Raw genomic sequence first — 26,168 nt, forward strand, 5'->3', positions numbered from 1 at the left:
CTCTCCACTGCACAATACACTTCCAATTTGTCTCCTCTGTTCAGATATTTTCCAAATACGGGAGCTCTAATATGTTAAGCAGCTTCCCACTGCTCCCCTACCCCAAATCATTTCAGTATCTCTTTAGGATTTATTTTGGTGCTGTCACAGCCAACGTTCCTTGGGTATTTGTTTGTCTGTGTCCTTGTGTCTGTCCTGGAATTATTATTTTTAAAAATATTTTATTTATTCACGAGACACACACGGAGAGGCAGACACAGGCAGAGGGAGAATCAGGCTCCCCACAGGGATCCCCGATGCAGGACTTGATCCCGGGACTCCAGGGATCAACCACTGACCCACCCAGGCATCCTGTCCTGGAGTTAGACATAATAAACTTTATGTGGCACTGGGCCATTTACAGGCATTTTATTGTTATGGCCTCACAATCCCGTGAGACCATTATGATCATCCTCTTATTAAAGATAAAGCCTGGACTCAAAGGGACTGACAAGATTTACTTGCAGATAGGCACAAGGCAGATCTGGGACTTGCACTGAAACCTCTATTTCCAGGTTGATCTCTTGACATTCTTTTTGGGAGATGATGAAAAATAGCTCTGATATAAATCTTCAACACCCAAGGGTAAGTTTGGGTGACTCCAGAATCTGGAAGTGAATTTTCTTTGAGTGAAATGAGAAAGAAGGAACCCAAAATGGAGAAGGCAAATGCAGAGTGGGGCAAGAGACTCAGATTGTGATTGAAGTTTGGGGAGCCTCTAATCCAGTCACAGTGCCAAGGTGTCATCTGGGGAAAGCAGAGATGAAGCAATGGATCGGTGGCTTGGACTTCTTCCTGTGGTAAGTGCCTGGAGTGATCTTCCATCTAAGCCATGGCTTGTCAATTTCACCAAAGCTTGAGGACTATGGACTAATGACACATTGCATTCATTCGACACATTGCATTCATTTGGCCCCTCAGCTCCTTCAGAAGGATGGTCAGCAGGAGGCCTGGGAAGGGGGATTTAAGGGGCCAGACCTTCTTGGGTTAACATAAGAGAGGGCACCCATAAGGAGAGGTTAGCCAGCAGCACTTTCCAGTTGGCCAGAGTGCTCCTGTGGCGCTAAGCTGAAGACAGACCTTCACTGGGGTGATCTCTTCAGCATGGCACCTTTCAAGGTTCTCGTGAGGCCAATCTCTCCACACGTGCACCTCTCTAATGATATCGTGTGATGATGAAGTCTTGGAGGAAAGGCCACCAGTCAGTAATAAGTGTCTGCCTTCTGGCAATGCTGGTTCTCAGACTCTCTTTGGGGCTCTTATCCCTGGGCCCTCAGCTATCACCTCTCAACCATCCTGTCCAAAGTCCTTCAACAGCCTCTCCCTCAACCAGTTAGTCCCTCACATCACCCTGTTTATTTTGTTATTTACTTATTTTAACTGACTCGGTTATATTCACCCCACTCCACAATGTACCCTCAGGACTGTGCTCGGCACATCATGGGAGCTGAAGCCCGCCGAATGAATAGTTGTTGAAAATAAGAGCAAAACCTCCCCCCAAACCCAAGGACATTCTGTCCACAGTGTGTGTCCTGTAGGTTTGGCCAAGGGGCATCAGGCCCGGCCCCTTCCCCGAGCACCCAAGAAGCAGAATCAGAGAACCAGAGAGCAGGGCTTACTGAGGCCCCACTCCGTCCTGCCTCCTGGGGGGAGGAGCCTTCGGGCCTCTCCCAGACCTCCACCTTCTGCGCAGTCAACGTCCTGCCCTCAGCCTCAGCTAACAGTGAGGTGCTGATGTTTTAGAGCCAAGAACCAGGACAAGACAGGGGTTCCAAGTGACCCAAGGTTTCAGTCACCTGATTTCTGTGGGGCCAAGTTTCCAGAGGTGGGTGGCAGTGTTGTGACCAAGAACCTCCACCCCAGGCCGAGGGAAGAGACCAGTTCCTCCCTGCCCCAAAGGGCCTGGCACCTGCCCCTGACAAAGCAGGGAATAATACTAAATATAAATAATTTATACAAAACGGCTCGTACAAAAAGCTGTGGGAGGGGGAGGGACATCTCTGTGAGAGACTGAGAAGACCGGAAAGATGGCCCCACCTCTCCTGGTCCCTAAAACAGAGCTCTCTGGCTGCCCAAGGCCCAAAAGGGGTAGGCAGGAGAGGGGCAGAGCAGGGCCGAGGGGCCCTCAGGGGGCCAGGCTGGAGAGCAGAGTGGTGAATTGCAAGGCCTGCCCGGCCAGCTCTGCCACGCGCTGTGCCAGTTCTTGGGCCGCGGGGTGGGACGGGTAGCCCAGGGCGGCCCCCTTGACAGCCAGCACGGTGGCCCGCAGTGCCTGGCCCAGCGCCGTACCTGCAGCCCCGACCTGCGCTCGCAGAGGGGCGGAGGCTGCCAGCCGGCCCAGAGTGTCCCCAACAAACACCAGGCGGTGAGCGGCCACCACTACCCGCTTGCCATGGGGCACGAAGAGGCGTGGGGGCTGGTTGGCCTGGGTGCTGGCCATCAGGGCCGCCACGGCTGCCTGCAGTGCTGAGTAGTGGCTCTGGCACTGCCCTGCGTAGAAGTGCAGGAGCTGCAGATCTCCGGTGGGCAGATCCAGTGGCTCCCCTGGGGACAGGGCCTCCTGAGGGTGAGAGGAGTGGTTGGCGGGCAGGTTCTCAATAGTGCTACTTTTACAATCGCTTCCTCCCTCCCCCCTCCTCCCCCCTTCCCTTCCTTTGCTCCCCATTCCTTCTTTTTTACCTGGGCTCTTCCCTCTGCCCATCAGAAAATCTAAATTCTCATTGCCAGTGGCAGAAAGTGCCCGGAGTCTATGTCAGATCAATCTGGATTCAAACTATTGCCAACGAATCTCTGAACTTGTTTCTTTATCTCTAAAATGGGGAGGTCCAGTATCAACGTGAACCACATGTGTAATAGAATTTTTTCTAGTAGCCATGTTAAAAAAGGTAAAAAGATCTAACTCCAGATATAAAAAGTGTTATAATTTCAACATGTAATCAATATAAAAATTACTGACTTTTTTTCATATTAAGTCCGCAAAATCTGATGTGTGGTTTCTATTTACAGGGCCTTTCAATTCAGACAAGCCACATTTCCAGTGCTCAATAGCCGTGTGTGGCCAGCGGCTGCCCATATTGAGTAGTCAGTTCTAGTCTCCGCCTCCCAAGGCTGCAGGGCAGTTAATGCCACGGGATGAAGGGGCTTAGAACAGAACGTCGCACACCACGAGCACTGTACGGGTACTAACGGTGGCTGTGATTAGTGCTGACACATGCGATGCACTTGGCACAGGGTCTGCACTTGGTAACTACCCGATAAACCGTAGCTACTATACTGAGGACCATTCTAGACAGTCCAGGAGACCACCTCACTTTTCCCAAGGCCCAGAGAGATTAACTGGTGACTTCAGGGCTCCTGGCTTCTTACTGGTGGAGCTGGGATTAGAAGCCAGGTCTCTTAGGAACCCAGGAATTCAGTTGGAAGGAGCCCCGCCCAGCTCTGACCCACAGTCCAAAATTCTCTCTGCTTCCCTGACTGCTTGGTTTTCTAATTCCTCTCCAACACATTCTTTCCCCGCTTTCTGAATTCCTGATATCCTTTCCCAGGTTCCTGCTGAATTCTCACTCCTCTCAACTGCAGCTCCGCCTCACTGAGTTCTTATCCCCATCCTAATCTCTCTCCCTGGCTGGTTCCTCCTCCCTGTCCCCCTTCTCCAGGGCCATCTGCACAGGGTTACCTGCTGCTCTGGTGGCCCCCTCTCCAGCAGTTCAGGATCCCCTGGGAAGGCTTTATCCAGGGGCCTAGATCCCTGAGCTTTATCCATGCCCTGTGGGAGGGATCAGGGTCTCAGTGCAGGGGTGGGGGAGCAGGGCAGGTGGCCCCCAATCTTATTCCTGGCCCCTCCTCTCCCTTCCCCAGGTCTCTCCCGCCATCAGAGGTTGCAGTCCCTTGAGAGTTGAGTTCTGGTGGGAGGGTCAGATGGCTTGTGGACCTCAGGCTGGGTTTAGGAGTGTGGCCCTGCTACAAGTGATGGGGCCTAGTACTGGGGTCCCAGGGCATAGGGTGAAGGGCTAGTGGAGAGAGGAAGGAGGAAAGAAAGGGAGGGTCCCTCTGGGCCCCATGCCTCCTCACTCCTCCCTCTGATTATCTTGGGGTCATTTCTGGTGGGGCTGGTGGGAGATGAGCTCACCTTCAGGTGGACATAGTCGTACTCCTCGGCCATTGGGATGCCCTCATACTCATTGCGGTGTCCTGCTGGATCGTCCTCTACCTCCTCACTCATTGGATCCCCCTCAGCCTTGGGGCCCCCATAGCCAGGCAGGCGGGGTGGGGGTGGGGGTAGAGGCCGGTCCTGGATGCTGCCTTTCCGGCCCGGTGCAGGAGATGGAGCTGGGGAAGGGCTGGGGGCCTCAGAGACAGGCAGGGCAGGCAGAGGGCGACGGGATAGGCTCTCAGCTGAGGGTAAGCGGGGCCTGTGTGGGAGTGGGGGGCTTCTGGCCAGAAGCAGGGCCAAGGTGTCCAGGTCATTGGAGGCCGAGGCTCCTGGGGGCTCTGGAGAAGGAGGTGCCTCTGGGCCCAGCAGGGGCACATCGTAGATGCCCTCATCAGTGCCTCCACATTCCCCATCTGCTAGCAGTTCCTCTGGCGCTTCGTACAGATTGAGCACGGCTGATGCCCGTTTCAGGTTGGAAGGGGCAGCGTAGAGGGGGGGCTCTGGTTCCCGGCCCCACTCCCAATCCAGATCCGGTTCCAGCTCTGATGGTGGCTTTGGGGCCAAAGGCACATCATAGGGAGCTTCATCCTCTCCAGGTGACTGCGGGGCAACCAGGGCCAGAGGGCGTGTAAAGGAGGCAGGGGAGTCATAGGGACCACTGGAGGGAACTCGGAGGGCAGCGGGGGGCACGTCATAGACCTGGAGAGGGAGCAGAGTCACCGGTTATCCTCAGACGCAGCACTGGATGCCCACGGAGCCCTCAGTTCCCTGCCCAACACACACGTGGACACCCAGCCCTCACCTCCAAGGCATCTCCGGGGGCAGCCGGTTGGGTCCCACTCCCTCTGGGGATCTTGTAGATGGGATCAGGGGAGGGCGGGCAGGGTCTGGCTGGTGGTCCTAAGGTAGGACAGAGCCGAGCTGGGGGTGGCACCACATATACCTGGGGGGTCAAGGCAAATGGGTGGATCAGGAGTGAAGACCAGGGAAGCCCATAATGTATGCCTTAGAGGAGCTTACACCCCTTCCAGCCCCCACCCTGTACCAATGGGGAAGGGTTGGCAAGCAGGTTTCACATGGCACAGGATCCGTGCAGAGCTGTGGTTTCAGGGATCACCCTGCCCCACTTGGCTGCAGGTACCAGTGGAGGGGAATGGGACTCTTCTGGCTTGGGGTTGGTAGGGCTCCAGCTCTCACCTCCTGGTCCTCATTGCCGTGCTCTGGGGCTGGATATGGTGAGCCAGGCTGGGCTGGGGGCACCTGGGTGAGGCTGGGCTGGGGTGCCGTGCCAGCAGGAAGGAGCTTCACTCTGTTGGCGGGCACAATGCCCTGTTGGCCATGCAGAGAGCAGAGGCACCAGCCGTCTAGCCCACCAGCGCCCTCCCTCTGCAGTACCCGTAGAACATCCCCTCGGCGAAAGGACAGCTCCTGGGGGGACTCAGCGGTGTTGTCGTAGAGTGCCCGGGCCAGCTGGGCCTGGTGGGTGAGGTGGAAGTGGGGAGAGGGGTCTCACACATGTATCAGGTCATCAGGTAGGTCCTGTGCTCAAAATATTACAGAGCTGGGATCCCTGGGTGGTGCAGCGGTTTGGCGCCTGCCTTTGGCCCAGGGCGCGATCCTGGAGACCCAGGATCGAATCCCACGTCAGGCTCCCGGTGCATGGAGCCTGCTTCTCCCTCTGCCTATGTCTCTACCTCTCTCTCTCTCTGTATGACTATCATAAATAAATAATAAAAAAAAAAATTAAAAAAAAATATTACAGAGCTCCCCATTTCCCTCAAGCTAAAAATCTAAACTCCTGACTCAGCTCTTCGTGACTGGGTCCTGCCTTGTCTCCAGCTTCATCCCCTGTACTCTTCCTTTCTATTCCCTGAATTAGAGGAATCCTTTCCCACTTCAGGGCCTTTGCACTTGTGGTTTCCTTGGCCCAGAATGCTCTTGCTCTGACTCATCACCTGACTGGTCCCTTTTCATCCTGTAGTTTTGCTTAAGTGTTTCCTTCTCCAAGAGGTCTTTTCTTCCCTCTTCTCCCCACCCCATTCTGTGTCAGTCTCCACCATTGTTTTCTTCCATCATACTTCACACTATTTGCCTATTTCGTTTCTTAATCTGTTTCTTCCCTTTCCCTGTAAGCTCTGGGAGAACAGGGATGGCTATACTCGTAAGCCCCTACAAAAAGGCTTCACCTGGAATTGAGTCTCAATGAACCTATGTCAAGTGAATTTCCTCCAAGGCCACGAGAAAGCCCTGAGAAGGCCCACCTCCGTCACGTTCCCTGTTTTCCAGGCAGCATCTCCCCACCCCTGTCCCTGCCCCAAGCAGGTTAGACTGAGTGGCAGCAGAGCCCCACCAATTTGAGAGAGCCTGGGAAAAACCCAACACAGATAGTGCCTCGGCAGAAAAAGGAAGAAAAGAAAAACTGAAGCAATTGTTTTATTCTCAGTCTTAGCAAATAAGGTTCTATCAGAGGAAGCAGAAGTTACCATGGAGAGGAGAAGAGTATACATGCTACTGTGTGTGTGTCTGTGTGTGTATAGATGGGTGGCTAGCAGGCCAAGAGCATACATTTATCAGCCTGTTGCCAGTTGTGTCTGGTAGGGACATCTAAGCTTTGTTGCTTCGAGAGTCACCTGCTCAGGTGGTTGGTCACAGATATCAAGTGCAAATTATGTGTCCAGACACTGTGCAAGTCTTTATGCTAATCATCTCATTTCATCTCATCTCATTTAATCTCAAAACATCCTTATGAAGAAGGAGCCATCATTATCCCCATTTGAAAAGGCTAGGACAGGGATCCCTGGGTGGCGCAGCGGTTTGGCGCCTGCCTTTGGCCCAGGGCGCGATCCTGGAGACCCGGGATCGAATCCCACATCGGGCTCCCGGTGCATGGAGCCTGCTTCTCCCTCTGCCTGTGTCTCCGCCTCTCTCTCTCTCTCTCTGTGTGACTATCATAAATAAATAAAAAAAAAAAAAAAAAAAAAAAAAAAGAAACAGCTAGGACAGAGAGGGTAGGACTGCCCGCAACAGAGAGTGGGTGCTGCTGGTGGAGGTGACCTGAACCTCAGGCTGTCTGACCCCAGAGCCCACGCTCTCAAACCCCGCCCCTGCCCCACTGCCTCTCCAAGATCACAAACAGGAGGTTCTACTTTTTTTCTTCTATTAGTAACTTAACCACTTGGTTAAGTATAGTCCATGACTCAAACATGACTCAAGTGCATATAAAGTCTTCATTATACCTAATTTTGCTTTGTCAGTCACCCCTCATAGGGCTCTGGTTCCATGTTGTCCTTTGGTAGAAAAACTTACACCGCTCACAGTATCAAAAAAATATTGTGGTTTGATTATGCTTGCTAAGTGACTGCGCCTACTGGCAGGATTCCAGGCAGTGATGGTGGAGAGCAAGTGGTTAGGCATCACTGAGCGGGTAATCCATGTTAGCTGGCGAATTCAGGAAAACATCTCAAGCTAAAGATCTCTAGCAGGCTGCATTTGGCCCCCAAGGCCCTGGAGAGGAGGCCCTGCTCAGCCAGCATGAGTACATGTTCCTCTTAATTGGCATTTCCCTGGGGTGGAAAGGTGGTCCAGCCCTCATGGTGTGGGGATTTTAACAACAAACTGGCTTTTCCTTTTGCCTGATTCCAAACTCATCAAACCATTTTCTGAGTATATTTTGGATTCTAAAAGGATATTGTCCCACAGAAAGAAAACATGCTAACCAGATGGCACAAATTCCTGGTTAGTTCAGCACTTTTCTAATTGCAAATTAGAAATTAGTGCTTTGGGGGGCTCCTGGGTGGCTCAGTGAGTTAAGTGTCTGTCTTCGGCTCTGGTCGTGATCTCAAGGTCCTGGGAAAGAGCCCTGCATTGCACTGTCTCCCTACTCAGCGGGAAGTCTTCTTCTCCCTCTCCCCGTGCCTCTACTCCTGCTCTCTCTCTCAAATAAATAAATAAATAATGTTAAAAGAATAAGAAGTAGTAGTAGTGGAAGAAGAAGAAATAATTAGTGCTTTGGATTAGGCAGGGGGACTCAGACCCCGGGCGGAGTCCTGGCTCTCTGTCTTTTTCTAGCTGGGTGACTTTGGGCAGGTTGTTTGACCTTCCCAAGCCTTGGTTTCCTGCTTTGTAGAATTCCATGGCCATATCCAAATATCCATTTCTGGATAATAACAGCACTATCCTTACAGAATTGTCTCGAGGACTGGAAGAGATAATGCATCAGACAACCAGGACAAAGGTTAGGGCCAGCACAGAGGCCAGCACATATTCAATAAATATTAGCTGTTATTAGGATCCTAAGTTTGATTAGCATAAATGCCACCCCCACCTCTAGGTAAAAAGAAAGCTCCTCCTCCTGGGACTACAAAGCCAACCAGCTGACCAGCTAGCTCCTGAGCCAGCATCTTTCCATCAGAGTACCCCCACTATTTTCAGGACCACCCCCCCGCCCCAGGCTCTGAGTGAAGATCTTCTCACCATCATACCGATTGAGATATGAGACCAAAGGAGTTTGGTCTTAGAGGGAGTGAAAAACTGAACTTGCCCTTGAGGGGTATGGGAGGATGTCTGGAGCCATGCTTCTCGGCTTGCCAGCCTCATAGGGCTCCTTCCCAGAGTCCCCATTAGGAGGGGACCAGAGAGTAAGCGGCAGCCTTACATTCCTGGGGAATCACAGGGTCTAGGGAAGGGTGGAGAGGGGACAGAATTGCTTGGATCCAGACTATAAGGCATGCTGGACAGAAAGAGGTGGGGCTGTGTGGAGAGCTCCTCCTTGTGTTAAGGTTTGAATTCCGTCCAGTGGGGCCAAACCTCTGAGACAAGCAAGGAACCCAAGCCAGAGTTGCTGATAGACTGATTGATGATGGGTGTGGCCACCTCTGCTCTACCCCCTCCTCAGGGACCCAGCTGAGGGAGTGGCTGCCTTAACTGGGGGGTGGCAGTGGGCCTGACACTCTCTGGGAGGCCTCCTCCCACTGTCCCATCATGCCAGCTGCCTCCTCCCTTTGTCCCCAGTCCCCAGAAAGTGGCCTGAGGCTGGCTGACATCACCTCTCCTCCTCCCTCTATTTTCTCTCTCTCTCCCAGCCTAATCTCCCTCTTTTGCTCTATCTCCCCCCTTCCCTCCAACCTTCCCCTAGAGAAGGGCCTCTTTGGCCTCTCCCACTCTCCTGGAACCACCGCTGTTCCTTCAGCCCCCTCCCAAACTTTTACGTGCCTCCCAGTCACAAGCCCCTGCCAACCACCGGTAGCCATCTGTTCCCTCCCATAAAACAGCAGACAGGCCTGGGGCTGGGCTTGCTCCCTCCCCTCCATCAGGGGTAGCCTCTAGAAAGAAAAAGAGGAGAATGGGGAGGAGGAGGGGAGAAGGTGGAACCTAGACCCAGAAGGAGTTCGGGATGGAGAGGGAGAAACGGAAACAAAAGTGGGGGTGAGGGGAGGACACAGCCTTTCGGAGAAAGGGCCCAGGCAAAGAGACAAAGCGAAGGCAGAAATAAAAAGTGACAGGAGTGCAGGGCAGACCGTGAGGGCCCAAGGCCCGCAGCCTCCTCAGCCCGGTGGACTCACCGACGTGGCTACGGCCATGGCCTTGGCCTCCCGCGCGGCCTGCTCCAGGCCGAGCTCGGTTTCGCTGACTTCAGCAGCGGCCGCCCCGGACCATGGAGGCGGCCCCCGGCTGCGGCGCCTGAGTCGTGGCCTCCGCGGAGGTTGGAGGAGGAGAAAGAAAACCCACAAAACTCCCCAGATGGGAGGCAGCTTGGCAGGGCAGGAGGAGGAGCGGGGCGGGCCGGGGCGTCGCTGCGGGACCTCATCCAAGGGCGCGCTCCGGGCCGTCCCGGGGGCCGCGGGTGGGCCAGGCCCCCGAGCTGCGTGCCCTAGGCCGCGGTCGGCCCCCGGGGCCGCAGGGGCGAGGGCTCCCTCCCGGGGCCGCGCTCGACGCCTCGCCGGGCCGCCCGGGGCCGCCCCGAGCGCCGGGAGAAGCCGCCGGGGCGGTTGGGCCGGACGGGCGAGTTCAGGGGCCAACCCTCCCCACCCGGGGGCCGCTGCCGAGAGCGGGGCGCCCAGGGCGGCGGGCGGGGCGGCCCCAGCTGCGAGGGCGTGGGGCGAGCGCGCCCCGAGACGTTCGCCCTTTTCAGACTCGCCCGGGTTGGCACCCAAGGCCCCGGGGCGCGTGGCCGGGGGGCGGCGTCGCCCAGGTGGCTGCGCCCGGCCCAGACACTCGCACCCCCGGCGGCCAGGCACGGTCACCCTCCGCACGCCCGGGGCCCTGGGGCCGCGACGGCACCTCGCTCCCCGCACGCGGGCTCGGCCCGAAGGGGCGCGACGGCCTTCCCCACGCCGCGGCCCGGCCCCCGCGCGCCGCCGCCCCCGGCCCGCCCGCGCACCCTCCGCAGGGCCCCTCGGCGCGCCCCGGAGCTCGGGGCAGCTCCCGGGATCTCTGGGGACGGAGAGAAAGGCCACGGAGCAAAAGCAGCAGCAAAGAGAAGGCGAAGGAGCAGGAGCCGGGGTCCTGGGGACTCGCCTGGACGGGGGCGGGCGGGGACACTGGGGGGCTGCGAAAGCTCCGGGGGCCGCGCGTGGCCTTCGGGCTCAGCCCCGCGCGCGCCGCTCCCCTTTCCTCCCCTCCCCGGGCTCCCGGCTCCCTCTCGGGGAAGCTCCTTTCTCCTCCCCTCGGGCCCTCCGGGCTCCGGCGCGGGGCTCCAGTCCCGGGGATTAAAAGAAAGGAGGGAGGGGGAAAGGGAGGGGAAGGGAAGGGGCGGAGGAGAAAGGAGGACGAACCCTCCAAAGGCGGGTGTAGAGTTTCAGCTCGGGACCCTCGGGCCACGCCGCACGCCCCCTCCCGGGCCCCGGCGGCCGCGCCTCTTCCTCCCGACGTCGCGGCGGACCTGCGGCGCGGGGGTGCGGGCTCCGGGGAGCGTCCCTCGCCCGCCACGCCCCGCTCTGCCGCACCAGCCCGCGGGTCCCGCGCCTCTCAGCGTCCCTTGCAGGAGCCCCACATCTGTCCCGTGGGAGGGAGCGCGCTCCCTCCTCCTTTCTGGGGTCCTCAGCCGAGCCTCTCTGCTCCCTTGGCCTTGCCTCCGCGCTGGCGCTAGGGTTGGCCGGCCGTTCCTGGGGAGGGAGGGGGCGGGGGGTGCGCGGGCCGGGGTCTGAGGCCGGACAGGGATTCCGGCCCTGGCGAGAGAACAGAGCCTGGCCCCGGACCTGCGGGCGGGCGGGCCGTGCCGCCTCTTCCACTCCTCCACCAGCCCTGGCCTGTCCCCGGCCCTCACTCTGGCTCACTCTGCTGCCCCGGGGGTGGGGGGTGGGGGGTGGGGGCTGGGGGCGGGAGCGAGGACCTGCTAGCACAAAAGGGCAGACCTGTTTCACAGGAGCTGGGATCAGCTGAAAGGACGGGGTTCTTGGGTTCCCACATTTCTCCTTACTGTGTGCCGTTTCCCTCCTGCTTCTTCCTTTTGGGGCACACCTCAAGGCCTCCGAGGCTGGAAGGGAGCTTTCCTTTTTCCACTTTTGAGGTTCCTGGTATTTAAAAAGTGAGATGCCAAAAAAGATTGAGAAGCTGTAGTAGATTTTTAGTGTTTACGTTTAACAAATTAACACCTCAAATGCATAAATCAGACAATGACTGTGTATAACCTTATCGGGAGATAACATCAGAAGTCTAATTTAAGAGGCTTTGTGAACCTGGGGCCTTGAACAGATGCTCCCTTCCTTCTCTCCTGACATTCTCCAGGCCCACACATCCAGGCGTTTCTTAGGAGGGAAGGGGGCTATCTGGCCTGGCTCCCCCTCCCTGACACCTAGGCACTTGTGAAGAAGCAGAGGTGAGAAGTGGGACCTATGGGGTGGGTTAGGAAGAGATTCTGGGGTGAACGTGGGGTTGGACAGTACAGTATGGGTTCTAGGCTTGGCTCACAGATGGGGGCAGACCTGAACGTGGCCCTAGGAATTCTGAATAGACTTAGACCCCTTAGGGGGTACTTGGGTGACTCAGTGGGTTGAGCAACTGCCTTCGGCTCAACTCATGATCCCAGGGTCCTGGGATAGAGTCCCACATCAGGCTCTCTGCTCAGTAGAGAGCCTGCTTCTCCCTCTCCCTCTGCCTACCACTCTGCCGGCTTGTGCATGTTCTCTCTGTCAAATAAATAAAATCTTAAGAAAAAAAAAAAAAAAACCCTTAGGATGGTAGAAGAACTTATAAATTTCCAGATGGATCTGAAGGGAGACCTCCAGCCCAGTCCAATCTCCTCCAGACCTGAGCCCTGATGGGGGTGGGGGTGGGGGGCTGGCTGCCTGGAACACAGACATTCAGCCGCTGGGGAGTGACCTTAGTATGCTCTGCAGGAGGGGTGGGGGACGGAAAACGACTGTCAAGGCGAATTGGGACCCAAGATGGAGATGGGCAGGAAATCCAATTCCCAAAGATGAATGCTCAGACAGCCACAAGGCAGCCAGAAGAGGCAGGAAAGAAGTGCAAGGACCAGGAAAAATGGTGGTTTGGGAGGTTGGGCCTTGGAGCCTACTGGCCGTTGCTCAGTCCTGGGGAGATAAATGTAGGTGGGGTGGGGATCCCTGGGTGGCTCAGCGGTTTAGCGCCTGCCTTTGGCCCAGGGCGTGATCCTGGAGTCCAGGGATCGAGTCCCACATTGGACTCCTTGCATGGAGCCTGCTTCTCCTTCTGCCTATATCTCTGCCTCTCTCTCTTTGTCTCTCTCTCTGTGTGTGTATCTCTCATGAAGAATAAATAAAAATCTTAAAAAAAAAAAATGTAGGTGAGGAGGAGCAGCATACAAACCTGAAGGAAAACAAGACTGTGCTTCTGGAGAGCCCAGGCAGGGAAAGGACCTGGTCAGACTTGGGAATAGATCCTGGTTTATTAGCTGTATGACCTTGGTCAAGTTATATAACATCTCAGAGTCTCAGCTCCTCATCTGCAGCAGAGTCTTTGGTGAAGAGCAAATACACGTAAAATGCCTAGCACAGAGATCTCCCTCCCCGTACCCCCACAACTTGTACTTTCATAAAAACTGAAAGTGTTTCTTTGTTGAGGCCAGGAGGAGCCTTTTCCTGACCTTATCTCATCTCTGCCGTCACCTCTACAGAGGTTTAAGGTGATTCTACTTTGTTCAGGGAGGCTCTGGGCTTTAGGTGAGGTTGGATAAAACCCAGCTGGACACTTAGAGCCTGAGTGGGAGGTAGGAGCGGAGGTGGGGTTGGGGTGGGGTGGGGAGTTGGGGGGCAGCCTCAGGTGGCCTGGCCCTCAGGCTTCAGGGCTTCCCCAGGCCATATTCATAAGGTAGCAAGGAGGGAAACGCCCCATTTGGCTTTCTGGGGTCCACTTTCTCTTCATCTCCCAGGAGGGCCGACTGCTGCTTTCTTCCATCCCATATCATGACCTCCTTGGCCTGTTTTTGCTCCTCCTGCTGCTCAAAACTCAGGCACTCAGGATTTCCAGTTTTCCTCTCTTGGAAGCCCACAGCACCCAGATTGCCTGGGTTCTAAATCCTGGTTTCAACGCTGGTTAGTGACCTTGGCATGACCTTTTGGAGCCTCTGGTTCCCTGTCCGTAAAGTGGGATAATAATGAACCATAGCATCAGGCTTTTTTGTTTTTAATTTTATTTATTTATTTATTTATTTATTTATTTATTTATTCATGAGAGACACAGAGAGAGGCAGAAACACAGGCAGAGGGAGAAGCAGGCTCCATGCAGGAAGCCTGATGCGGGACTCGATCCCGGGACTCCGGGATCACGCCCGGGGCCAAAGGAAGGTGCTAGACCGCTGAGCCATCCGGGCATCCCAGCATCAGGCTTTTTATCAGGATTAAGAGATCTCCGAGAACAGCAAACAGCGCCTGGCCCATGCTGTATAAATGTTGGATGAAAACAACCATTATTATTGTTATATGATGCCAGCCCTATGGGGGCAGCAGAAGGTCAAGGACAGAGGGCATGGTCTTGAGAAACTCACATCATAGATCAAGCTTGAATCCAGTCAGGACCTTCCCCCTGATCTTGGAGTAAATCCAAATGCTCTGCCATACCTGGTAGGACCCTCTGTGATGTGGCCCCTGCCCACCTCTTTACCTGTCTCATCCTGCTCTGCCCTCATCACATGTTTCCCATGCGTGTTGTCCTGTCTGGTTCTCAGCTCCTCCCAGCTCTTTCCCACCTGTAGTTCTCTGCCTGTCCCACTGCCTCTGCCTAGACCACCCTTCCCCCACGTGCTTTCCATCTTCCTGTCAAATTCTTCATCTTCAGAAAGGCCTTCTCTGGCTTTCCACGTTTGAGCAGGATACTCCTTCCACCCCCCTGAGCCTCCTGTCTCATAACACTGTTGCATTTTCTTCATGACACTAATATTATCAGAAATTATCTGGTTTCCTTGTTTATCAATTTGTCTCCTCCTAAAATGTAAGCCTGAGGAGACAGAGATCTGATCTGGCTTGTCCTCCTCTGTACTCTCAGCATTCAGAAGAGTGCCTGGCATATACTGATGCTCGGTAAATAGCTGATGAGTGGATGAATGAGCAGGGCAACCATGACTGTAGGACAAGTCTGAGTAAGCACAGGGTCCCCCATGGGTGGGTATGAGCCCTGGGCCAGGCAGGGAGGTGCAGGGCCTTCTGTCTATTTCACCCAGATTTTCCATGTGTCTTCCAGGGCAGACAAGATTCCCTCCCTTCCTTCCTTCCTTCCTTCTTTCCTTTTTCTTTCTTTTCTTTCTTTCTTTCTTTCTTTCTTTCTTTCTTTCTTTCTTTCTTGACTTATTTATTTGAGAGAGAGAGAGAGAAAGGGAGACAGAGTGGGCAGAGGGAGAGAATCTCAAGCAGACTTCCAGCTGAGCATGGAGCCTGACTTGGGGCTCAATCTCATGACCTTGAGATCATGATCCCAGCAAAAACCAAGAGTCAGGCACTTAACTGACTGGGACACCCAGGCGCTCCAGCCAGGGCTCTCTTTGAAGGAAGGCTCCTAAGCCCAAGCCTCTTTGTAACTTGAGGTGATGTGACAAATAACTAGCAATCAGTACCATTATCATTTACTAATCAGGACACGGGAGCCTAGAGCCCCCATCTAGGCCAGGTATTCAGTGGCTGGATCAAAGGTAGGTTGTGATGATACAGGAGGTGCCCCAGCCTGAAGACAGCATGGATTTACCAGCAGAGGCAGAAGTATTTGAGCCTTTTATTTATTTATTTATTTTTATTTTTTTTAATTTTTATTTATTTATGATAGTCACACACACAGAGAGAGAGGCAGAGACATAGGCAGAGGGAGAAGCAGGCTCCATGCACCGGGAGCCCGACGTGGGATTCGATCCTGGGTCTTCAGGACCGTGCCCTGGGCCAAAGGCAGGCGCCAAACCACTGCGCCACCCAGGGATCCCGTATTTGAGCCTTTTAACTGCTGTTGCGTGGCCCTCACATCAGGTGTGTGCAGATGAGCTGCAGCAAGACTGCTGAATCCTGTGGTTTCAGTGGTATTTCTGGAGCCGAAGTCCAGAGCAACTGAGCTGGTTGGTGGTTTTATGGTCATCCATGGTTACCCCCTCAAAACCGAAAACTAAAAAATCTACAAGCACTTCTACAAATGAGGAGAAAGGTCCAGGGAGGGCCCAAGGTCAAGAAATGACCAGAGGCAGGGGCAGGACTTTCAAAGCAGCAGGGAAGGAGTCGGGTGTCTTTCTGTGGAAGAGAAGGACACCCACATTCTAGCATCCTGCAACCCCCTGGGGTCTTTCCTGGCCAAGGGTGGGGATGCCTTCCATCCCCTCTCTCCTGCCCTTCCCTGCTGGGTGCTCTTCCCTCCTCCCTGAGGCTCAGCCAACCCCCTCTGGCTACAGGGCCATGCCCAGGCAAGTGAGGACAGGTGTGGAGTGAACTTTCCTTTCCTTCCCCCTCCAGTGTTCCCATTGCCACCCATATCTCCCCACACCACCAAGGATTCCCTGGAAGCTGAAGTGACTCAGGGATTCCAAAATGAGTTCCCTGAGGAGGAAACCCTCTGGAAAATGTTTCTCATGGCAGGGAATCACCCAAAGGAATCCCACAGAGCGGCTGGTGAGATAAGGACAGAGGCTGAACAAACTGGAGGGGGTGGGGTACTTGTGACTCAGAGCACAGGTTCTCAGGTCACAACTGTGATCACCACAGTGGGAGAAAGGCCAGCTCTGGGGGCAACTGTGTGCTCACAGGGGCCTTCCCTCTGCTCTTTAGGGCTTTCCTCAGAGGATATTCTGGTACAGAGGCAGGAGATACCCCAAAGGCTTCTCCTGAAAGGCAGTGTGGGTCTCTGGCAGCATCAACAGTTGAACCAAGCAACTGGAATCAGTTCTGGCTCTTTCCAGCACCCCCTCCTGGACAGGGCCAAGATGGGAAGATCTGGGCCAATGTCAGGCTCTGAGGCTATGATTGATTTGGGGGACACCCATGGGGATTGAGCTCTTGTGGAAGAGCAGTGCCCTCTAACAGTCTTTTCTGGGGTTAGGGGTTTCTCAGGAACACCAAAAGCCACCCTGGTGGCCACGTGCCAGACCAAACGCTAGGGGATCAGGAGCTAGCTAGAGCAGTGGACCCCAGCCAGCAGGGCTGAGTGCCTGAGTGGGCAGGAATATCCTGTGGCCTCTGGCAGGTTCAGGTGAGACCTGTCCCAGCCTAGACCTGGATAAGTAGGAAAGCACAGACTGCAGGGGCTTCTCTCCCACTTGCAGCTGACTAGGTGTCAGCAGAGTGTGGCACCTGTGTGCCAGATTAGATTTGGGGTTGGCCAGGGCTGGAGTAAAAAGCCAGCTCTGCCTCCTCCTAACTGTGCAAGCTTGGGCAGGTTCCTAAATTTCTTTGGGTCTTAGTTTTCTCATCTGTAATATGGAGATAATAGTTTCCATCTCATGGTTTTGTTGCAAGAATAAAATGAGCTAATGCACATACAGGGCTTGGCACCATTTTGGCATGTGATACACAGGAGCTGACGCCAGTGGCATGCAGAAGTGAGAGGGCGTTGGGGAACATGGGGCAGACAGGGGGGCAATGGGAGCGGGGTGATGTGTTCCCCACCTCAGTGATTTTCTTAAGAGCTCCTGCTCTCCCAGCTACCACCTGTTTCCCCGAAGCCCCTGCCTCACCTCCCCCAAACCCACCAGAAAAACTTCTCCCAATTCTCCAGACTGCCCCCTGACCTCATCACTCCTCTGCTTTGGGGTTGCTTTGCCCTACGACATTTGAAGGATTCCTCCTCATTTTGCAGTTTCAGTTATTCCTGGTTCCCTTTGTTTATTTTCTGAGTCCCTAGTTACTAGTGGAGTATTTTCTAAGGGAAAGCACATGCAAATCAGAAAACATCATTCTAGAGACCTTGTCTGTGTATGAGTGTGCTGGCGGGGAGGGTCGTGGGTGTGGGGATGGGGGGGGTCGATGGGCAAGGTTGGAGAGAAAAGGCTTGGCGGAAAGTAGGTGACCTCCTCTCAGCAGTGTCTCCCAGGAGGGGTGACCCTTGGCTGACTCTTGTCTTTGGGGTCAGGCCTAGTTAAAGCATTTCTGAGCACGTATGCCCTCTCCTGGCCAACGGTGGCCCAAGTTGCTGGGAGTGGGGCTGAGGTTGGGTGGACTTGCCCTGTGGCCCAAGAGGGGCAGCTGCCTCTGCTGTGGCCCTTGTCTCCAGTGCCTTGTGAGTGGGGGGGCAGAGGCAGGCTTGTTCTGGAGCTGAGACCTCCTGCTGGGTCTTAGGTGAGGCTGTTAACAACCAGGCCCTTCCCCTTCCTGGGTTTACCTCATTTGTGCAATGGGAGCAACCACCCACATCTTCTTCCATCAGACTCTGCACATCCAGCATTCCTGGCAGTCCTGTGGGGTTAGGCCTGCATCCCTGATCCAGAAGAGGTCAGGGAAGGGTGGGATGGGGGTTGGCAGCTACTGAAGAGGGTGAGGGGAAGTCAAGGAGTGGGTAATGGACAGTGAGAAAGAAGTCTTAGATGATGGTCCTAGATGCTGGGGTCATCAAAAGGGAGGAAGGGGTCAGAGAGCAGAAGGGTTGAGGGTCAAAGGAGAAAGAAGGAAGTATTCACTAAGATGTGTGATCAGGAGGCTGTCTGAGAAGAAAGGGAATGGTGGAGAGAAAGCCCTGGGGGTAGCATAGAAAAGAGGCCTCTTAAAGACAGACCAGATGATGTTCCCTGATTTGGGGTACCAAACCAACCAGGGAAATTCCCATAATGTCAGTCCTCCAATGCCCAGTGTAGCAGAATACTATTACTTTGACTCCCACACCCAGAAAGGTACAAAGAACAGATTTTCCCCAATAAGCTCCCAAGGTGTGATGTGAATTATAACTTCCATGAATATAGCCTTGAAGCATCTTTTGGAAACACTTTCAGGGTTTTTTTGGTTTTGTTTTGTTTTTTTAATGTCAGGTCATTCCCTCCAAAAGGTCGTGGAAATAAATTTGAATAAACAAAACAGGTTTGCTGAAAATAAAACCAGGACACCGGAGCTGCTCCAGTCAGCCTGCCCCACCTGTCAGCTAGTGTAGCACCGTGGCTGGGCGAGCAGCATCAGGCATGAATCAGGTGAGTATGAAGAGGCCCGACAGGTGCTGAGACTGTTGCCGAGGGTGGAGAGAGGCCAGGCTCCGGGTTTAGGGCTGGGGACCAGGTGGAGCTGGAAACCAGGCTCTCAGGGAGCAACTGGGGAGGGAACAGCCTGATTAGTTGAGAGCAGTTCTCTCACTGGCCTTTTCCCATAGGTGATCGTGTTCTTGGTAATGGCCATGGGAACCCACACCCTCAATTTTCGGATCCGGAAGGACTGCACCCACTGGCCTAACTGCTGTCCCAGCAAAAGGCAGGACCCCACTCATGAGTGGCTGAAGCGGGACACTGTGCTCAAGTTCCCCGGAGAGACCACTAGCCTCACCCACCACCCAGAATCCTGCAAAGCCAGTGAAGACGGACCGCTCAACAGCAGGTCTATCTCCCCCTGGAAATATGAGTGAGTCTGCTGCCCCTTTCCCAAATGCCAGCATATGTGCCCATCAGGGTGTATGTGAGGGGCCAGGGAGTTCCATCTAAGTCCAGCCTGCCCACTCCCTTTTATCTCAGAGAGGCCATAAAGGTTTGGGTGTTAGGCAAAGCCCACTCTGGGGTGTAGCTCTGCCTCTTAGTAGGTGACTTTGAGCCGCTCCCTCAAGGTCTCAAAGCTTAGTTTTTTTTCATCTGTAAAATGCAGTAAAACCCTCAGGCCAATGTGCAGATCAGATGAAATAATGTATGTAAAATTTGTACCTTATACAGGAAAGGTTGTTTCTTTTCTAGAGGAAACTCTTCCTCCTCCTCTTCTTCTGTCCCTACAATGGTATGTTTGTTCTAACTGAAATATCAGGGAATAATGGTATGATACACACATGAAGCACCCCAATGCCACATGCTACTGCCCTGGCCCAGTAGGGATGGGTTATATGCATATCAAGCTAGTGAAACCCTCAACTCTGTGGGAGTAGCCAGAGCCCTGGGCTGGTTATTTTTGATTATAGGCTGTCTTATTCTTTCGTTCAGTGTGCCACACGAATATTAAAATTCTCTATTTGTTAAAAAAAAATTCTCTATTTGTACCATGATATAAAAAATATTTGGAAACACTGAAATCAGGGCAATGAAGCAAAATACTAAATATTAATATTAGGGCTCTAGGGATCCCTATCTTGTGTCTGTCTTCCTGGGGTGTCTGTGTTCCCATTCCCCATAGGTCTAATTCTGGCTTGGCCTTGGCTTTGGGGATGGGTGGACAAGTTCAGTAGGTAGGGAGAAGGTGAACTTTGGTTGAGACTAGATCCAGGGTGGAGACTCCAGGTCTCCATGTGTTAAAGTGGTCTTAGAAGTCTGGCTGGGTCCTGGGCTAAATCCAAAGAGGTGGGAGCCCCTTTGGGGAGGCTGGGTGCCAGGTGGTTGACTTGGCTGGGGTCCAGACACCCCCCTGTTTGGAGGCTGTTAACATCTGATAATTACTTGGCTGATCTTCCCCAAAGTGTTCTTTGTGATACTTGTCCCACAGGCTGCTCCTCAGAAAAAAGGTGATGACAGTTAAGTGTGGGAAAAGCTGCTCCAGCCCTCACCCCTCAGAGATTCATGATGTGCTCAGCACATTAAAAGTTGCAAGAAGTCCGCAGAAAAGAAATAGCAAATTCAGTGTTGCCCAAACTCATTTGGCCACAGGCCCCTTTTCTTGCGGGGTACTTATTAGGGAACCCACCCTGGGAAATGCTTCTCTAGCTGAGCCCCAGCTAGTGAGGGCTTGTCTGTATGGAGAATGGTCTTATAACTGAGCAGCTGTTTCCCGCTAGCCTTTGGGAGTCCCCGGCCTTTGGAGCATCTACATTTTAAGTCTTGTTTTGGCCACAAAATCCTTTCAGAATAAGTATTACCAGGATGCTTACATGTGCTCATGATATGTGCATGAAGAGCGTCTGGATGGAAGTGCAGGGAATGGTTGACTGACCGTGGCTCCCTCTGGGGAGTGGGACCAGTAGGGAGACTCACTGTCTTCATTTTACAGTTTTTTATACTTGGATGTAAGAGCAGTTTTACTTTTTAATAAAAAAAACCCCCAAATCCTAAAAACGTAATAATAATTACTAAAAGAAACCTTATGCCAGAGCCCAGCATGTATATCAGATGGAAGTAGAGTTTGTCTGGTGGATGTGGCCCACCTTCCCCTGCCTCTGCAAGGTTCCCAGTACCAGAAATCCACTCCTCCTTCCCTGCCCCTCACCAACAGTGGGGGAAAATAAATCTCAGGGAGGAGGTGGTGACTTGTTTAAAGTCACTCAGCAAGTGGGTTCAAGAGCTGGGACATAAAGTCTGGCCCACCTCGCCACACTTCCTTCCCCTGGCATCTGGTCCATCCCCTGTCTGCCAGGCCAGCCTCCCTCCAGGCTCTGATGACTGCCACCCCCACAGGTTGGACAGGGACTTGAACCGGCTCCCCCAGGACCTGTACCACGCCCGTTGCCTGTGTCAACACTGTGTCAGCCTACAGACGGGCTCCCACATGGACCCCCTGGGCAACTCGGAGTTGCTCTACCACAACCAAACCGTCTTCTACCGGCGGCCGTGCCCTGGAGAGCAGGGTGCCCCTGATGGTTACTGTTTGGAACAAAGACTCTACCGTGTCTCCCTGGCTTGTGTGTGTGTGCGGCCCCGAGTGATGGCCTAGTCATGCTGCCCATGCCTGGTTCCTGGTTGGAACACTGGACCTGGGTGTGCAACCACCCGCCCTGGTGAACCAGGATGCCCGAATGTTCAGCCCCTCCAAAGCACTACCTGGAGCAGCAGTGTCATTGGACAGAATGGTGGATTGGAGGGAGTCGCTCGTTTCACTTTTTGGAGTGGATGGGAAATGCAGGGTGAAAGCAACAGAATTTCTTATGGCCAATGGAAGAGGACATCCTGGCATTTCCTCTTGGGAAAGGTCTTTAAGACTCTACCCGTTTCTGGAGGCCACCACCCCATCTCTTCCCTTTCTCCCATTCCCAGCTACCTGGCACAGCACAAGCACTTTCTTGCTACTTTCCCCTTTGCTGATGGAGAGCCCCTCATTTCATTTGATTGTTCATCTGTCCATCCATCCATCCACCCATCCACCCACTCATCCATCCAACCCTCAGTGAGCATCTACTCTGCACATACCTTGATGCAATTACTAGGCTCTGAGAAAGAGGCTGTTATTGAGCTTGGAGAGATTTGTCCAAATAAATAATCTGTATTTAAAAAGGCCTTAATTTGTCTTGGTGTCCCTGGTACCTGAACACCAGGATCCCCAGCCTGGTCCCTTCTCTTCCCCACGGTCAGCCCTCACCTGTTATCCTGTCCTTTTGCCTCCCAGAGTTTCCGCTGTGGCCTCCCATCCCTCCCCTTCTCTGGCTCCCTGGCCTACCCCTGAACACTGAGGTGGGGGTCAGGCTGCCCTCCCGGCATGCTGGAGACACAGAGGCCCATTGAGGCACTGCAGCAGGCACACAGCGCCCCCTTGTCCCCCCAACAATCTGTCTTTGTCCTCAGTCTTGGCTGCTAGAGCCCGGTCCTGGGGGGTGCTGCCTGGGCCGGGCTCCAGCTCCCACCCTCCCTTAAAGGAAAAGGGAGAAAGGACAGCCAGGGAGAGGGGAGTTAGTGGAGGGGGATGCAAACTTCTTCAGCCTCGGGTCCTTGGGGGGCTCCTAGTCTGGCTCCTTTCTTGCTCCCCTCCCAGCTCCTCCCAGTTTCTGTGTGGCCCTCCTCCTTTCCCCCTCCTCCCTGCTCCCCTTCTCCAGGCGGGGTGGGGCTCTAGTAAGGAGCCGGCTGGCCACTCCTCCCCGTCCCGCCCCTCCCCTCCCCATGTGCTTCCTGGGGGGCCAGGGCAGGCACCAGCGGGGGCACTCAGGGCAGCTGGGAGACGGCCCATCTGGGCAAGACTCCCCGGCGGCCCCACGGCCAGCCTGACTGCTTCTCTTGCAGGTTCCTCCAAGTGCCTCCCTGCTCCTGTTTGCTTCCTCCATCTCTCCAGGTTTCTGTCTTCCCAGTTCCCTTCTTGGGCTGGTGGCAGTGGGGGCTGTGCCTGGTGGGCTCTGTGGAGATGCTCAGTGCTCGGGATCGCCGGGACGGGGCCCCTGCAGAGGGGGCAGCTGCGGGGCTCCAGGGCTTCGCCGTGGACAAGACCTTCCTCTCCTCCCTCAAAGGCATCCTGCTGGAAACCGAGCTGGTAACAGCCACCTTCCCAAGCTGGCACCTCTCCCAGTGTGATCCCACTCCCCCTCTCCCTGCCCCAGTGCCCCCACTGGGTTCACCCCTCAGCGGTCTCCTTTCCCAGGCTTTCTGGACACCCCCCTGCCCCGGCCTCACCTCCCACCCCGCCCTCTGGCTCCCTTTCCATCTGAAGGCCCTTATAGTAGCTTCAGTGGCAGCAGGAAGAACTGAATTAGACAGGACATAAAGGGCACACTTCCTGCAGCCCCACTTTATCTGTGGCCTGCTCCCTGTGAACATCTGTTCTCCCGAAGGGACCTTCCTCTGTCACTTAGCAAGACCTTAGTGTTAATGTAAGCCCACTGCGTATGTGTCACCCTCCATGTCAGAGCTGAAGGGACCCTTAGAGTCCACCGTGGAGCATCTGCCTTCTAAACCTCGTCTCTTGGTGTGAAACTGAAGGCCTTGTGTTGGTCCTTGTTTAGAGGTGGTTCAGACATCTGAGAGTGGGGAAAGTACTCTGGGATAGGGGGTCCCTCCTGAGGTGCAGGGCTGCTGTGGCATGACTCCAGGCTGGTGTTTACCCCTTACCCTATGCTGCAGCAGGACACCTCTTTCGTGGGTTCCACAGGATGGTGCCCCCTGGAGGGGTGGGCTTGGTCAAACTGCTGGTGTTGCTGGGACCCCTGGGCAGGGGGAGGTGAGAGGCTGGAAACTGCCCTCCATGGGCAAATGCCCTGGAGTATGGCTCCTGTTAACAGGGATGGGGAGACCTCAAAGGATGGCTGGTAGAGGGCCAGCCTGGAGGAGCTCCCAAGGAGGGGAAGGCAAATATCTGGCCAGGCCCGTGTCCCCTTCCTGGCAAGCTTCACATACTTGGTCCTGCAGGCCCTGACCTTCATCATCTTCATCTGCTTCACGGCCTCCATCTCCGCCTACATGGCTGCAGCGCTGCTGGAGTTCTTCATCACGCTCGCCTTCCTCTTCCTCTATGCCACCCAGTACTACCAGCACTTTGATCGGCTGAACTGGCCCTGTCTGGTGAGGGACCCTGCCTTTCCTCCCCCATTTGGGTCCCTTTCTTCTCTGAATGCTAAATTTCTCTTTTCCCTCCCAGCCTCTCTCCTTTTCTTGGGTCAGTATGGGCCCCAGGCCCGACACTGATTTCACAGCTACCGGGTACTGGTGGTGGGGATGCAGGTCACTTAGAGCCACTCTCCCCCTCACCAAAGATCCAGCCCTGGCCCCAACCCTGCCCTGGCTCTCGTGGCTGGCATGTCCCAGCTGTGCCCCACTGAGGGCCCCAGGTCGCTCTGCATTCGTCTGCATCCCTTCCCTGGCTAGCCGTGTGAGTTCTCTCTCTCTCTCTCTCTCTCTCTCTTTCTCTCTCAAGTACTTTATATTGTGTCCAGGGGTATCTCCCTGTAGGGATTCCCAGTGCCAAGGGGCAAGCCGCTGACTAGTCTGGAAAACCTGAGGGTGATATTCTCTTGCCCTCTGACTTCCCTTTGACCCTGTGCCCCCCTATCTCCCAGGACTTCCTCCGCTGTATCAGCGCCATCATCATCTTCCTGGTGGTCTCCTTTGCAGCTGTGACCTCCCGGGATGGAGCTGCCATTGCCGCTTTTGTGAGTCTGGCCCTACAAAGCTCTCCAGGCCCTAAGGACCTCTGGCTGGTATTTGCACAGCCTCCTCACAAGCCCAAGGCAGTGCCTGGGGCTCTGGCTCACACCTTGCCTGCTACCGCCCACCTCCCTCTCCCTAATACTGATGGCTGCTGACTTTTTTTTTTTTTTTTTTTTTTTTGGTGTTTTTTGTTGTTGTTCTTGTTGGTTTTGGCCAAACTTTATTTAGTATTCTGTAGTTGCTTAACACACACTTAAAGGATGCTGACCTTTGTTGTATCATCCCCGCTCCTACTCCCACAGGTATTTGGCATCATCCTGGTTTCTGTCTTTGCCTACGATGCCTTCAAGATCTACCTGACTGAGATGGCTCCGAGGACCAGCCAGGGTGAGTGTCTGTGTTCTGGGGAGAGGAGATGTCCTCTCTACCCTTTGCCCCAGCTACCCCATCCTGACATGCCTTTTCCTGCCCGGCTCCACATTTGCAGAGGACCAGCAGTGATCCTGAGCTACCTGGCTCCCAGGCCCAGCCAGACAAAAGAAACAGTGTAGCCCAGACCAGACACATTTCCTTTGGATTCCCTAGCTCACAGCCCACTGTGCTACCCTCCCTCCAGCCAAGCCTTCAGAGATGGAGTCTGGCCTGAGGAGTCACCAGGGACTTGTCTGTGGGGCTCAGTGCTCTGAGATCTGGCTCTTGATGAAGCTCTACCAGGAAGGAGGTGTTTTGGGAGGGAGGGCAGGAGGAAGGTGGTCATTCCCAAATTAAAAGATTCAAATCTTACTGGTGAGTCTTTTTCTTCCCCAGAAATTAGGCAGATCAGGAAGGCCAGAGGGCATTGACAAAAATGCTGCCTGGAGCAGGTCATGGTCCCTCCTCTGCAACCAGGTCTAGGCACTGGGGAAGGGGGGCTAGGCTGAAGGTGTGAAGACTTCCTTCAACACCAGATTTCCTCTCCATAATCTCTGTGTGCCAGGCTACTGTGTGGTGGGCCAGGTGGCTGGGCTCCCAGAGTTCCATGTCTGAAAAGGCACAAGCCTTCCCCATGGAAGTGCCCACCTGCCACACCTGTGCACACAGGTTTGTTAGCCCATTTGGGGGCCAGGTGCGTGTGTGGAGCTCCCCCTTGTGGTGCGGGGAGGACTTGGCCCGTAGACCGCGCGCGAAAGAGAGATTGAGAGAGGTTGGCCTGCGACATTAGATGAGGGCAGAACTCGAAATGCTGGCTCTGGAAGAGCTCTTAGATATCAGCTGGTCCCATGACTTCATTCATTTCACTTAAGAGAAAACAAGCCCAGTTGCAGGAAGTGACCTCTTCACTTATGACACAGCTGGGATTAGAACCTAGCTTGCCTAATACCTATCCAGGTATAGGGTACTGAGCTCCCGGTAATGCAGAAAAAAATGGCCCGGCCTCCCCTCCAGCCCCCTCTACCAGTAGGTATGCTCTCCCAGCTTGCTAGCACCTCAGCAAACATTTCCTGAGCTTCTCCTGTGTGCATACCCTGTGCTGGGCTCCAGGGATCCAGAGGTAACAGGCAGGCCTGTTCTTGGGCACTCACAGCCTGAGAAGGAGACAGGCTAGTGAACAACAGTCATGACTGCCCACAGCGAATGCTACGAGAGAGCTTGCTGGGGGTAGTTTGG

At 54.5% G+C, this 26,168-nt stretch overlaps 3 protein-coding genes across 6 annotated transcripts; 2 read left to right on the forward strand and 1 right to left on the reverse strand.

Moving 5' to 3' along the window:
• Positions 1–201: 201 nt before the first annotated feature.
• EFS (embryonal Fyn-associated substrate) lies at positions 202–10,069 on the reverse strand. Of its 4 annotated transcripts, XM_077908653.1 has the most exons (7): positions 9,754–10,066; positions 5,588–5,668; positions 5,390–5,501; positions 4,995–5,135; positions 4,169–4,891; positions 3,716–3,805; positions 202–2,599 (listed from the first exon to the last, which is right to left on the reverse strand). In XM_077908653.1, exons 2-7 carry the CDS (start codon positions 5,596–5,598, stop codon positions 2,165–2,167), a joined length of 1,512 nt encoding a protein of 503 aa, XP_077764779.1. In that variant the 5' UTR covers positions 5,599–5,668; positions 9,754–10,066; the 3' UTR covers positions 202–2,164. The 4 variants fall into 4 exon arrangements, with proteins under 4 accessions (XP_077764779.1, XP_077764776.1, XP_077764778.1 ...); XM_077908650.1 differs by having other exon boundaries at positions 5,390–5,668; XM_077908652.1 differs by lacking the exon at positions 4,995–5,135 and having other exon boundaries at positions 5,390–5,668; positions 9,754–10,069.
• Positions 10,070–18,464: 8,395 nt separating this feature from the next.
• Positions 18,465–21,944, forward strand: IL25 (interleukin 25). Its single transcript, XM_077908661.1, has 3 exons — positions 18,465–18,749; positions 18,926–19,170; positions 21,135–21,944. The coding sequence occupies exons 1-3, from the start codon at positions 18,741–18,743 to the stop codon at positions 21,388–21,390; spliced, it is 510 nt and encodes a 169-aa protein (XP_077764787.1). The 5' UTR covers positions 18,465–18,740; the 3' UTR covers positions 21,391–21,944.
• A 391-nt stretch (positions 21,945–22,335) lies between these two features.
• Positions 22,336–25,304, forward strand: CMTM5 (CKLF like MARVEL transmembrane domain containing 5). The gene is made up of 5 exons (XM_077908662.1): positions 22,336–22,911; positions 23,784–23,936; positions 24,431–24,523; positions 24,824–24,908; positions 25,009–25,304. The coding sequence occupies exons 1-5, from the start codon at positions 22,786–22,788 to the stop codon at positions 25,020–25,022; spliced, it is 471 nt and encodes a 156-aa protein (XP_077764788.1). The 5' UTR covers positions 22,336–22,785; the 3' UTR covers positions 25,023–25,304.
• Positions 25,305–26,168: the final 864 nt, after the last annotated feature.

This window comes from Canis aureus, chromosome 9 (assembly GCF_053574225.1).
Source record: "Canis aureus isolate CA01 chromosome 9, VMU_Caureus_v.1.0, whole genome shotgun sequence".
Taxonomy (NCBI): domain Eukaryota; kingdom Metazoa; phylum Chordata; class Mammalia; order Carnivora; family Canidae; genus Canis; species Canis aureus.